This window comes from Lepidochelys kempii, chromosome 3 (assembly GCF_965140285.1).
Source record: "Lepidochelys kempii isolate rLepKem1 chromosome 3, rLepKem1.hap1, whole genome shotgun sequence".
Classification (NCBI taxonomy): Eukaryota; Metazoa; Chordata; order Testudines; family Cheloniidae; genus Lepidochelys; species Lepidochelys kempii.
In genome coordinates, this window is record NC_136382.1 from 152,560,599 (window position 1) to 152,575,534 (window position 14,936).

Consider the following 14,936-nt stretch of genomic DNA (forward strand, 5'->3'; position numbering starts at 1 on the left):
CTTAATTAGGCTGTAAATTCTTCAGGATAAAGACCACCTCTTACTAAGTATTTGTACAGCACCCAGCACAAAGGGGTCCCAGACCTCAGTGGAGCTTTTGGGCACTAACACAATATAAATAAATAATCATTGGAATGCAGAGGAAGTCACGGTAATTTTTACATGCCAGCTCCAAAGTGATTCGTTAAAATTTGGCTCCAAAAAATCTCTCCCTGATTCCCTAGTCCCTCATTATTCCCCATTTCCTCATTAGTCCCACATTCACTCCACCCACAGCCCAGATACTCCACAGTATGGGGCTTAGAGATCAAACTGACTTCACCAATACCAAACCAGGTGGGTCCTTGACTGCTACGCAGATCAGCAGGCCCTCCACAAAGCTCAGCTTGGGAGTCAGGCAGAAGCTCACGAGAGACAAATGGGCTTGGAATCTGCATGCAGTTTGCTTCTATTTGAATACCGGTGGCTGGGAAAGCCAGTGTCTCAAAAGGAGGGAGCAAGGTGTGTTCTTGTGATTATTCCCATGCCATCCATGTTCCACCCAGGTTACCCACAACAAGCAGCAGAGATCTCCTACCGATGGTGGTTATCGCAGAGACGGAGAAGAAGAAAGAGCCAACAAAGTTCCATCTTCCCAGACTAGTAGAGTTTCCCTGGAGGGTGAGGCCGCTCTTATAGGCCTTGATGATACCCTGCAAAGAGATGGCAGTGAATATAGGTGAGACCATCAGCCCATGAGGAGGTAACTCGAGCTGTTCTTTGTGTAATTGGCCTTTGCAGTGCTGTGTGATGATAATTTAAATTATAACCCCCACTCCTCCTCCTGCTTCTCTCTTAGGAGATGTCATCAGTGTGAGGTTAGGAGATCCATGGGCTGAGAAGTCAGGGAGGCTAAGGTCATCGCCTGTTTATCATCTGGTAACCCTGACAACAGGCTCTCTCTGTGCTGTAAAAGCTGGAGGAGACAGTCCCCATCCCAAAGAGCTTGCAGTCTAAGGCCTGGGTTCTCCTGGTACATTGAATAGTACCTTAGCCAGGCCTATACGTATGGGCGCTACAGAGCGGTAGCTATGCTATTGTAATCCCATGCAGTAGATGCAGACTACAATGTTGGAAGTGATTTTCCTGTTACTGTAGGAGCTCCACCGCACTGAGTGATGGTAGCTAGGACGACAGATACGTTTATGCATTGACCTAGCTGCATTTACAGCAGGGGTTAGGTCAGCATGGCTATGGCATAGTAGAGAGGTGGGTTTTTCACACCCCTGAGTCACCTAAGTTTATAGCGTAGACCAGGCCTAACAGAAACTATGCTGACTGTAAGCCAAGGGAACCTACAGAACAAAGGGCCTGGGGAAGGATTTTAGGGCCAGCAGCATTCCGTAAATCAGTCACAAGTTACCTAGACTGTGTGGGAGAGAGACAGGAAGATAGGAGGTTCCCAGATAAGAATCCAACAAGGGTTAATCCACTTAACCCCAAAGCAAAAGCTCCTGAAAGGGGTCTGCATATTGCAGGATCCATGAAGCAATAAGTAAGCCTTTACATGTGGATGACACATACCAGATCCCTTCCCCACACTTGGGAGGAATGCATACAGTATAAGAAAGCTCTGTACAACTGCGAGAAGGAGACATACCATATAGCAGGACCAGTCTAATAATCCAGGGCAGTCACATCAGAAACTGAGCAATGCGCCAGATGTACAGACCCTGCCTCATCACTGTTGTTAAACTGGTCATATGCACAGAGACTTGGGGCCTGATTCTGCTCTCACTTACAACAATGTAAATCTGGAGTAAATATGCTGAAGTCAGTAGAATTACATCAAGTTGGGCCCTTGATGAGTTAACTGTGCCAACACCTGCGTGCCCTTTGTCATACCAGTAAAGTCACTGATGTGGAAAAATTGATCTGAAAATAGCACTATTCTTAGGACATACATAAACCACTTTACAACCTTAACTAATCCTCCTGGCACCCCTGGGAGATGAATTATTCTGCAATGCAAAGTTGAATCAAGAGCACACTGAACCTATCGCCTCTGAGCAAAGCCAAGCAGATATCTAGTAACACAAGCCCCTGCCTTGCTCAGTCACGGTGCTAGTGATAATGCTCTCATCCTTCACAATAAGGAGTCACTTTCAGCTCGAATTTGCCCCCAAATCTGGGTTTTGTAAAGATAAACTCTTTTAAACTAATAATCCATTGAGGTACTTCAGGGACCACCAGCACTGTAGGATCCAAGAACTGACCAACAGATTTAAGGAGTGGGAGGTAAGGAAGTATTAGTGTCCCATTTTACAGATAAGGAAACTGAGGCACAGAGATGGGCTATGCCTTGTCCAAGGCCACAAAGGAAATCTGCAGCAGGGCTGTGACATATAACCCGGTCTCCTGAGTCCCAATCCAGTGCCTTAACCATGAGGTCTTCCTCCCTAAGATCAACAGAAATGTTTCTGAATCCTTTTTCAAATGACAAAAGGATTCCTTTTTCTCTCCTCCCCCCGGACAAATAAACATGGCTCAGCATGATGCCACTGAACGAGCACCAAAAAGTGACATTAGGGAGAAAATAAAATCGCAAATGACCCGCACGTGACCATTGTCTGTCTAAGGAGAGAGCAACAGGAAAAAAGAAAACAAGCAGAACAGGTGGCGAACAGTAAATTCAGTGCTGAAAACTGCAGGAATGCAAATACTCTCCTGTGTTGCTTGTATGGAAGGTAAGGAATTTGATTGGCAATTTTTCACCTTTTTAGAGGGACGCCATCCCACAAAAACACAGAGAAGAGATTCTTTGAAAGGTGAAACCCTGTGTGAGGAAAGATTGCCCCTCCCTCTCTGCGAAGACAGCATTAAGCATCCATGTTCGCCCCCATGGTCTTGTTTACACTAAGACCCTACCTACAAGAGGGACAGTTTTGAAAAATTCCCCACTGTTGCTCCTGCTGGCTCAGTTCCTCTGGTGTGAGCAGCACTTGGAGCCCTAGTGTAGTGGGCTCTCTCCCACCCCGCCCCGCTCCGCATTTAGCACTGTGTAGGTTAGACCAGCAACAGTGCAAGGTTCAAGTATTTCTACCACTGTATTCTGACAACACATGAGCCCTGTATGCTTAAACCAGTGGTAGCAGTAATAGTGTAGAGAACACACTAGCTCTCACACTGTAGACAAACAGCAGCTCCCAAATCCATGCAGCTGCGTTTCCACGGCACAAATGTGGCTTACAAGCAGCATGTTCAGAGGCACGTCTTCTGTTTACCCAAACCTCAAGCTCGTTCAAGGCAGGTGAGTCACAATGATCACCTGTTAAGCCCTGACAACGTGCTCTGTGCTGTACAAGATGCAGGAGACAGTCCCTGGGCCTGTCCCAAAGAGCTTGCAATCTGAGGGCCACATTGTCCTCGCATATTTAGTACCTTACCTATGTTTACACTATGGGCAATAAAGAGGCATAGCTATGGTGCCATAACTATGCTGCTGTAACCCTGTAGCATAGGCTGCATCTACATCGATGGAAGGGTTTTTTCTGTCACTGTAGGAACTCCGCCTCCCTGAGCAGTAGTAGCTAGGCCAACAGAAGCATTCTTCCATCCACCTAGCTGTGTCTACACCAGGGGTTAGGTTGACATAACTATAGCATTTTGCACAACCCTGAGTGCCACAGCTATGTCAACCTACATTTTAAGTGTAGATTAGTCTTTACTCTGTGAGTAGTCCCATTAATTTCAATGGACAGCTCACAGAATAAATTACTATTCAGCATGCGTAAGGTTGGTAGGCTCTGGCTTTATGTGAAGAAAAGGAGAAGACAGGGCACGGTGGGAAAGGATTAACTTTCTCTGCATCAACGTTGGGATTTATCAGGCTGCAAGGGATCTAGGCTCTAATCTTTAATATGCCCTGTTATGCCTGATGTATGGCCTCTTGAACTGCGGTTAAGAAAGGTGTGGATAAGCAGCATTACTGGCAATGGTCTGACAAACTCACTACGCCCAACACATGGCTGCCATAGTATTTATCTATAAAGAACGTTGTGTGAGATATCAAATGAAAGCCGGTGACACACTGGTCATTAAGATCATGCACAGATGATAGTTTAAAAGTTATGTGTTATATGCTGCAAGTGTATCAAGGTCTGAGTCACCAGCAGAGACAGGTTCTCTCTCAGACTGGAAGTGTTTGTCCAGCTAGCTAACTGACACATGAATTAATCATTGTAAGCCATACACAATGGGAGCCACAGCTGCATTCCAAATCAATATGAGGATGCAAAATCAACCTGGGGGTCAGCACACTGGAGAACAAGCAAGGGGGCAGAAGCGTTTTCCTTGGGGGTGCACTGCAAAGGGGTGTAGTTCAAAGGTTTATTGGATAACAAGAGGAAGGCAAGAGGACTCCACTTCATCCATCATTGAGAGAACACAAAGGACGGTTTCACATGTAACCAGTTATTCTTACTATCCTTGCTCACTGTCTCCTGAAATCATAACCTTTGTTAATAAACCTTTTTGTTTTCACTATAAATAAATGACAGCACTGTGTTGTTAAAAGGGAGCTGAGAGCTGACTCAAGTAAGCTTGTGTGTGTGTGTTGTCCTCTGGGAGAACTTACCTGGTCATTTCTGTAAGTTGCTATGCCAGGGGCCAGATGCCACTGAGGGGGAGGCTGGCAGAGGGGCTCAGGGGTTGCCATTTGTCTGTCACTAGCCTGCACAGAGATGGCGAGGTCTGCGGGGACCTGCAGATAGGTGCCTGTTGGTGCCCTGAGGCTGTTGGTTTCAGGGAGCTGAGCTACAGAAGGCATCAGGCAAAACTGCTTCAAGCTAAGCGCAGGTGGTGGTGAGATGCCTCACAGCCCTGAGTCCTAGTATCAGCCCAGGACTCTTAAGGTGTCTGGAGGCTTTTTTTGCTCAGCTAATCTAAAAAGAAAATATATTACAACTTCTCTGCATGCTGCACACCTACTTCCTGTTCTCTGTTAAGCCTCACTTTGGTGTAAGTTCAGCTGTAGTCAAAATTGCACACGACACCAAGTTTTGAAAGCAGTAAACACTCGGGGACAGAACCACCCTGCAAAGAGCCCTGAAGAGATGAGAGCAGAGAAGGCTGCAAGGAACAAAGGGATATTCTACACTAATAAATGGAAAGTGCTTCACTTAGGGAGAGGAAATAAACAGCCCAGACAGGACATGACGAGAACAAGCAGCACATCAGAAAGGACAAAAATATACTGTTGTCCTTCCGTTCTGCAAACACACCATCTAAAATATCATCACTGAAGCGTGACTTTTCTCCATTCATCTCTGGGGCAGGGGAGTTTCTAACCTAAATCACCACTCAAAAGTAAGCATTGGGCCTGCTCATGCAAGGTGCCAAGTGCTCTTACCTCCTGGGAGTTTAGGGCACTCAGCACCGTTGCATGAGGTGCTCAGCACCATTAAGCATAGAGCCCAGGGTTAGCCACTTCCCTGTTGTGCCTTGTTATCAGAAGCATCCAGATGACATGCCTCTCCGGTATGCCCCGTTGTACTGGTCCCAACCTGCTGTCCCATTTATTGGATAGACCTGAAAATCCAAAACCTTTCTGCTAGAATATCTGGTTATTCAAATGGCAGGAGTTTGTGACTGCCCTTAAAACTACAGGCAAAAGTGGTATGCTTACTTTGTAGCCTATGTGTAGGATTCTTGGGTAGGACAGAGATCAGGATATAGGAAGTTTTCTATCCAGATGCAGCCAGAGTTCATTGTAATAAGACAATATTTATTTAATAAGATTGATTTATTGGTATCTGCATATAAAACATAGAGACAAGGAGAACAGAAATTAGAAATAACCTCACCCAATATCCACATACACAGATATTCTACAGATTTAAGGAAAAAAGCCCAGAGCTTTGGCTAAGGATTCCTGTTGCCCTCACTTAGAACAGGCATTTATCAGATAGCTTTTTCAAGACCCAACACTTTTAAGATCGACTAATAGATATGAGTGTTCTGCCTCCAGTTATTCAGAGTCAAAGGCTGGTCCAAGAACTCAAATGGTTGACATCAGTCAGGCCCAGTCAATACCATCAAACCCTGGAGAGTAAGTTACTTGTAGAACACTTGAAATAAATACGGAGACAAGGTGGGTGAGCTAATACCTTTTATTGAACCAACTTCCGTTGATGATAGAGACAAGCTTTTGAGCCACACAGAGAGGGATAGCTCAGTGGTTTGAGCATTGGCCTGCTAAACCCAGCGCTGTGAGTTCAATCCTTGATGGGGCCATTTAGGGATCTGGGGCAAAAATTGGGGATTGGTCCTGTTTTGAGCAGGGGGTTGGACTAGATGACCTCCTGAGGTCCCTTCCAACCCTGATATTCTATGATTCTTCTTCTTTGAAAGCTTGTCTCTCTCACCGACAGAAGTTGGCCCAATACAAGATATCTCCTCACCCACCTTTTCTCTCTCATATCCTGGGCACAGACACGGCTACAACTAAACTGCATGAAATAAAGACACTCAGTCATGAAATTGCTGTGCTTGGACCTGATATTTTGAGAGCTTGGAAAGGTCACATGTGTAAGTCAAAGGACAATATCAATCAAAAGAGGAAGTACAAGGAGAAAGCAGAACCTTAGTGGTTAAACCAAAAAACAAAGTCAGATATAGATTCTGCTCCCGTCTCTCCTGAGCGACTTGCCGTGTGACCCCAGGGAAGCCATTTGCCTTCTCTGTGCCTCATGTTCCCCACTAGTAGCAGCGGGATAAGAACCTTTCCCTAGCTCCTAGGGAAGCGTTAACGTCTGTAAGTCGCTCTAAGCTCCTCAGACAGACAGCTCTGTAGAAGTGCAAAGTGATTATGGAAAGATTCATCCATCCATCCAAGTGGGATCTTTTGGATTTCGATACCCTGACGTATCAAAATGTAACTTTATTTAGAAGCTGTCTTTCTCCTCACCACCTAGCCTCATCTGTTTCTGCGTGGCACCATCTGTGATGCAAACCCCACTTTTACATACTCTTACGAAACCTACCATGACGTCCCAATCCGGTTTTCTCAGATGAGGAAGGTGCAGGCGTGGCTTTCACAGTCAAATTGCTTTATCTAAAAGCAGCTTTCTGTCCCGTTGCCTTCCTGGCCTCACAAACACCACATTGCCCAGCAGCACAAGCCATGCCCTGTGAGGTGAGTGATCCTGGGAAGGACCTGCATCCATTTCGCTTAGCTCTGCAGCCAGAAATTTGCAAAGGGAACTGGTGCCCTTGGCAGCAGTGGCTCTCCATGCAGTCGGCTCATCAAAGCCAGCAGTACTTCAAATCTTTATTTCCTGATACCAGTCACTGCCCAATCTTGTGCCTCCTTCCACACATCACGGTCCACAGCATCACCTCCTTTAGCCCACTGGCAGCCCATGGAGGGGTGGTAGTGTTCCTTAGTGCTCGCTCACTTAAAGAATACTTGGAGGGTACAGCCCCCATTTCTCTTCCCAATCAACACTAATGAGCACAGCCCCTGTTGTCTCTTACTGCTTAAGCTTCCAAACAAAGCAGCATTCTGGCCTCCTGTCCCAGCACGGCCACCTTCACTGCTCCAGTCTGACTTTCAGCCTGTCACACTTCTTAGAGTACCTCTACACCGCAGAGGGTACCTGGATCCAGGAGCCCAGGCAAGCGTACCTGAGCTTGCCAAGCCACTTGTGAGGGTCCACATTGCAGAGCCACATACAATCCATACCTGTGTGTAGCTGTATCCACAGTGGCACTGTAGTTACCTGGGTTTGGTGCTGGGATTTTGAGGGGGGCGGATGGGGAAGTATCCCAGAGGCCTTTAATTTGAATCTCTTAAGAAACTGTTTTGATGTAGTGTGTTAGAGCAGAATTTCTCTATCCTTCCCAGTCCCCCATGTGGAAGTGTTCTTAGCCTGCCGACACATTGAGCGGAGCCACTTCCAGCTCTGCACGTTTTTCACTTCCGTGCCCTCCAGCCAGTGCCACACCAGGGGTCCAGCACAGGTGGATGAGCTGTTCCTGCTTGGTGCTGAATTGTTAACACAGCAGGATAAAAGTAGAGGGTATGGGAGATGGTGGAGGGCATTTTCGCAGCTGTTTCTGATCCTCAGAAAGCGGCAGTGGATCTTGAAGCTTGAACATGCTGGATGCTGACATAGCAGAGCAGAGACACATGCTGCAGCAGCTGCTGGGTATTTCCCATATGCAGCCCAGCACTTCTGGTGTAGGACAACTAGAACAGAGTGGTGGGATCACATCATCATGCAGTTCTGGGGGACCATCAGAAGCTGCAGAACTCCTGCATGAGGAAGGCCACCTTCACAGAGTTGTGTGAGGTGCTTGCCCTGATCCTACAGTGCCGGGACACACAGCTGAGGGAGTCCAGAACAAGACTGCTATAGCCATCTAGACGCTGGCTACCCCAGCTTGCAACAGGTTGGCGACTCCTCGTTTGGGGCTGACAAATCAACTGTTGGCGATGAGGTTTCTGATGCGGTTTCTGAGGCGTTTTTTGCTGTAGCTTCCCCACACATGATGGACACTGCTTAGACATCTGAAACAGCAGCTGGCGTTGAGAGAATGGGGTTCACACGCTGCACTGCACCACCAATGGCACTCATGTGCCCATAGTTTGCTCTCCACAAGGAGCACATGAAGGTGTCAACTGCAAAGGCTCCCGCTCAAGTGGTTGTGCTGGGGTGGGCCGACTGCAAAGGCAAGTTCATGAACACCAGTGTGGGATTCACTCGCAAGGCGCATGATGCCAGAGTGTGGAGGAGATCTGGCTTTTACCCACTTAGACAAGCAGGGACTTTATTCCCACTAAATAACATGGTTAACAACATGGCTGTCTGTGCCCACTGTTATTTTAGGAGACCCCACTGAGCATCTACTGCCCTGATATTTGAGCACTCAGCAGAACATTTCATTACACACATAGTGATTGTGGGATAGTGGTAGACTGTGCATGTGACCAATGGAAGGCAAGATGGCTCTGCATACAGAATTGTCTGGATGCCAGTGTGGGCAATGCCACCCGTATGATCGAGACATGCTGTGCCCTGACCCATGCCTGCGAGGATAAGGGTGAAAATCTTGGCCAAGAGTGAGCTCAAGCCACTGCTAGTTTGCAGGCCTGGTACAAGCAGCCACAAAGTGCATGTGGGACTGGGTGCAGGTGAGCAAGGGAAATAAGGGTTGCCTGGTGTGCCCACACCCTAGCACCACAGGGTGACAGGCATGGGGGAATGGGATATGGTGTACTGCTGTGGTACACACATCCGTTTGTTTGATATTGGTTTTCTGTGATTATAAGGGTGTTGGGTACTTTATTAATATCTTTGGATACAACTTCCTGACTCTTCCTTCTTTCCCAAGCACTCACGTACCAACGTACTGTACAACCAAAAGAAAAAGTATTAAAATAAATACTGATTTGAAAAGCAATGCAGGCATCGCAGCTACCTGGAAACAAACAACAGTGAAAATAAAAACAGTGCAAGAGTATGCAAACCTGTGCTATTAAATAAAGTGCAAGCACTTCAGTCTCACTAGTAGTGGAACTGGGTGTCAGAGGTGTATCTGTTCTCCCTCTCCCCGGTTGTAGAGGCATAGAGTGAACAGGGAACATCTGCGAATACCAGGTCATGGAGTGGTTCATAATCTATCCAACTCTTGAATTGCCCAATGGCTGTACTGGCTACAGGATGTGGTAGCATGGAGGAGGGTCTGCCCATGTTGTTGCTGGTGCTGGAGTTGATGCAGGAACTGGGTGCTGCAGGCTAGTAGCCACTAGGGTGAGCAGCTGCTCAAACTTCTCCTTCTGCTGTGCTCGGACGTGCTCCATCATCCTCCAGTCATGCCAGAGGTAGTATGCGAACATTCTCTCCTCCTCCTCTGCTTTCTGCCTCTTCCTTTCCATACCCTGCTCTTCTTTCCCTCTCCGATTGGCCTGGTGTGTGATCCATGTCCAAAGTTTTGATGTATTTCATAGAATCATAGAAATGAAAGGCTGAAGGGACCTCAAGAGTCCAGCCCCCTGCACCCTGGCAGGAACAAGTATACCCAGACCATTCATGTAGTGAGTCACCCCAGAGCCTTTTCCTTTTCCCAAGCTGGTTCAGGATCCTCTCCCCAAGAGGCTTGGGTGGATGCCTCAGTTTAGCAGAGGTGGAAGGTCCTGCCAAGGAAAGGAAAGAAGATATTTTTTGTACATGGAAAGGAAGAGGAGAATTCCCCCGTTTTTGTTCTGTGTCATGGCAAGACAACAGTTTGATACTTTTATCTACTTGGAATTACTTTATTTCACCACTACACTTCAGCCAGTTCAGAAGCTCCTGCAAGCCAGGTTACCAGCCCACATATACACTATGGTAAGAATTCCAGATTTAATGCATTAAAAAGAATAGGACATTTTTTGGACCTGGGATGTATGTCTGTGGGGCGTGACTAGGGACCTGCTACAACTATTGCTTTTAACATTATTCCAGGCCAAGGAATCCTTAGAGGATGTTAATCAGCTGGAGTTCCCTGAATAGGAGAGAGAGCAACTTCTCCAGGCTAATGGAGGAATTCTCTCTATCTCCGCAAAGAAAATTTTACATCATCTGCTGAATGAAAAGGAGTGAAGAGGGTTTATAAGCTACCAAGACAGATGTTGGAAGTTTGTCCTACCTGGGAATCTCACTGACCGTCTTGAGTTTATCCTATATGAAAAATTCTCAAGCATCACCAGCCAGGAGCAGGGGGAAATTCAGGTGAACATTAGAAGGATGGTGAATCAGGATGCAGAGGCCTGCTAACAGCAGAACTGTTCCCCTGACTCTGGCCTGGAAAGTGTGCTACAAATGGGAGCCCTGGAAGGCTAAGTATTGCTGCACCAAGGAACTTTTTCAACTTAATACAGCCACTGGGATTTATAATCCAGGATGTTTGGGCCAACGCTGCAATGCTGCTATCGCTATAATTCTACAATATGCTACTTGTGTGACAGAATTACGAAGAGCTGTATATGCTGACATATGCACTTCTGCTTGCTAAACCTGTAATCCCATCTTTTGATATATATTTTAAATAATCAGCGTAAATTTAGTAAGAATGACTCACTAGTTGCATGTTTAATTGTTTCCCCCCTACTTGGACTCCATCTTGGATCACACGTGGTGGTTGGGGGCTTAGGGTGGAGGAAGGGGGCCAGGACAATGGCATGGCTTTTGCCCTAAGCTGAAGCTAAGGCCAGCCTCTAGCACATAATATCCTTCATAGCAATAATTTTATTGGCCATCAGCCAGAAATCCCACCCATTCAGGGTGCAATTTCCCCCCATAATAATGACAAAGATGGCGGCGACAGCCACTTACCCAGCTGTGGCTCCGGCTCCCGGTCTAATGCCACTTCCTCTCCAGGCTGTTCCTTGGGACAGTCCCCAAACAGGTCTTCGGAATATGGTCCCAAGACATCCCACATCCGTATGGCCTACTCCGGAGCTGTTCCAGCACCATGGTCTGCTCCTGCTCTTCCACCTCCTCTGCCACGGGGGCCTTCTCTGGTGTTATCCCGGTCCTCTCTGACTCCAGTATAAAAATCATACCAGCCCCTCTCAAAAGCCTGTCGGGCACAACTGGGGGCTCTGTACACCAGGTGAGGACAAGCACCTGGTCCAAATCCTTGTAGCAGACAGAGTTTCCAGAACCTTTGTATTGCAGGTAGGCACTCTTTAGGATTTTAATGCACTTCCAACACTGGGCAGCCATATGCTTGATCCCCACCTCCCCCAGCCTCTTCAGGATGTTATCATAACAGTACAGATTTCGGGTGCATCTCCCCAAATCATGTTCTTTTCTGCACTCATACCAGAGGTTAACTAGAAACCTGGTGGGGTCCTCTGTCCAGCGAGCACATGCTGGGATGGTATCTTATAGGGTTGTCTGGCTGAGGTGAGCTGCGTATTGCAGAAACAGAGCAGGCTGCGTGGAATGAAGAGTTGAACACTGACCAGGTGGATATAAACCAGGTAGCGTCTGGTGCACCGGAGGCAAGTGGGAAATGAGTTGGTAGAAGGGCTGTAAAATACAGGTCTGGGGAACCATGGGATGACACAGGAGGACAGTCAAAAGCTGAGTTCCACTACCCAGGTGTTAGATACATCCACACTGCAAAGTGGGAAGGTCAGAGCCCACCTTAAAGTGAAACCTGGGCTATAACCTATATCTGCAGCAGGGCAAGCAAGCCTGGCTTCAAAGCATATATAAACCTGAGCATAAGGGTTTTGTGTGAGGAAGGCTGAGGTCCATTGGACTAAAAACTTGGAGGCAGCCCGGGATAAGCTTGCAGTGTAGAAATATCCCTAGACTGCCCTTCCACAGAGGATTAATGACTTGGTCTTCATCCAGCCTTTGAGACTGAGCCCAGGTCTATACTACAAACTTTTGCCAGCCAAGCTATGCTGGTCAGGGATGTGATGAGTATAATCCCTGACAACATAGCTGTGCTAGCAAAAGCCCCTAGTGTAGACACAGCTATACCGGCAAAAAAGTCCTTGTGCTAACAGAGCTGATTTCGTTTGGGGAACTGGTCAAAGATATGCCAGCAAAAGAGTTCTGTAGAAGCTGCATCTCCATTTCGGGGGTTTGCCGACGTAGCTATGCTGGCAAACCCTTTCTAGCGTAGACAAAGCCCTAGTGTAGACCTGGACTATGGAGCACGATTTCTCCATGAGATTTCCAAGTAAGAAGCTGGTGTCTCCAGTGCTCTCTTCTTTCCTTTCTGGTGGTTGCTGTACAACCCCCGCCCCACACACACACACTCACACTCTCTCCTTCAGCTATAGAGGTCTTCTAGGTTCCAACCCTGATCGCGCCCCTTGTCTTCATCTCCCTTCTCTCTTTCGGCACATCTACACGGCACAAATCCACATGCACTATATGCCCCACAGCATGGGTAGTAATAGGAATGTAGACAGTGAGGCACGGCTTAGGTAAGGAGAGTAAAGACATGTCAGAACCCTGGGGGTATGTGCCCTACATGACTCTCTACAGGCCCAAGCAGTGCCTCCCCCATCTGCACTGCTGTTTTTAGCAGCATAGTGTCCTGCTGCTTCCCTGCTGTCAGAGCCTTTCCCCATCCCAGGGAAAGACTACAGCTGTGGAGAAAGGCTCTGGGGGCAGCAAAAGGCTCCAGCAGCGCCCCGCTGCAGGGAAAGACTCTGGCAGCAGGGAAAGGCTTTGGCGGTGGATGCGGAGAGGCAATGGGGAAAGACTCTGGTGGAGGGGGCAACAGGGGACATTGCTCTCTCTGCTGCCTTCCCCCCGTCAGAGCCTGTCACTGACATGTACAGCGCAGTGTGGATGCAGCTTGCTTTTCATGGCTGTGTGTGGCTACACATACCCTACACACTGCCACCAGCGGTGAGCTGTGTAGACGTAGCCTATGTATTTCTTAGTGCTAACTTCAGCCTAGGTTATCATTTCTGAGCACACAGCAACAGCCAATTCTACAGCTCCCTCCACTCACCCCTTAGGCTCTCTTGTCATTTTTGTGTGCCTCAACCATCAGTTTCCAGCTTCACTACAACTTCCTATTGCTGAGAGCTACAAAGAGTCTTTACACGGCATCTTGGATTCTGTTTTCCCTCTCTCTGAGCCCTTAAGTTTGCTCCCGAAGCCAGAATTACTTAGTTGTCACCTAGGGCTCTTCATCTGTAGACCTCAAAATGCGATACAAAGGAGAGTACATATAATGATCTCCCTGTTTAATAAATTCATAGAGTTTAAGGCAAGAAGTTGGATCATCTAGTCTGACCTCCTGTGCATCACAGGGCACAGAATTTCACCCAGTTACCCCAGCAGCGAGCCCAGTAACTTGTGTTTGACTAAAGGCATCCAGAAAACAAGACCAGAGAGTGTGCATGCGTATGAGATGCTGCCTTCCTTAAAAGCATGACCTTATCAGGCACCTAAGCTTCTACTTCCCTCTTTAACAGTAGCAGGAAGGGACAAAGCACTTTGTATAAACAACTGATAATCGGAATAGTCTCTTCTTCATTCAAATCCACCTTTTCTCTAGTCCTGGGGAGAAATGGGGGAATGAGGGACAGAGATTCTCACTAACTTCTGCTGAGGAACCTAAATACCTTTGAAAATTGGGCAAAAATGACTTTCCCGAGGTCACACAGCCAGTCACTGGAAGAACCAGGAGTAGGTCTCCTAACTTCCATGCCAGCACCCTTTCCATTGGACTACACCTTAGCTGTCCTTCGGCCACATTTCCAGAAAAGGACAATCATCCGCCTACACATGTTGGGATATGGAAGTACTGTGGAAGCTGACATGTAACGTCCCTCGATAAACCCAAACACGGGTCAGTTTTAGTATCCTGTGCTTTCTGATCGTGGCATTTTAGCCAGTGCTCTTTCAACATGAAGTGTTGCTTCTCCCTGTAAAACTGAGAGTGTCTCAGCGAGGTCCTCAGGAAAGGCAAAAAGAATGAGTATAAGGATTGGATTGGAAAGGGGGAATCTCACCTCCCAGTTTGGTTGGTTGGCTTTCACACCTTCACATGAAATCAGCTTGTCCAGGAAACCGAGACTATGGTGACTGTTTACCTGGTCTCAGAAACTCCCATTCTTTCCCCAATTATCAGTGTGGGAGAGAGGCATTTCAAAGTCACAGGACCTCTGATAAGGGATTAATTAAACTTTAAATGAGTTTCTCTCTGCTATATACTGGAAATTCTTAAGATTAATATGTACAACTGCACAGTTCTTACAGGATAACAGGAGCAATCAGACAACATTGATAAGGTTCACGCTACTCTCACATTAGGAAGACAAAGGTTAATTAGCTTCAAAACAAAAAAAGCTCTGTAGGTCACCCCACTGTTATTTATTGGCACACAGCCCCAGTTCCTGGCTGAAGGAGACCCTGTATTTGAATTCTGAC

General features: G+C 47.2%; 1 protein-coding gene across 1 annotated transcript in view; it reads right to left on the reverse strand.

Annotated features, from left to right (window-relative positions):
• KCNK17 (potassium two pore domain channel subfamily K member 17) overlaps positions 1–14,936 on the reverse strand; it is a 46,722-nt gene that overhangs the window by 21,770 nt on the left and 10,016 nt on the right. Inside the window, exon 2 of the mRNA XM_073338561.2 lies at positions 578–692. Coding sequence (XP_073194662.1) covers positions 578–692 — 115 coding nt within the window. The remainder of the gene's footprint in view (positions 1–577; positions 693–14,936) is intronic.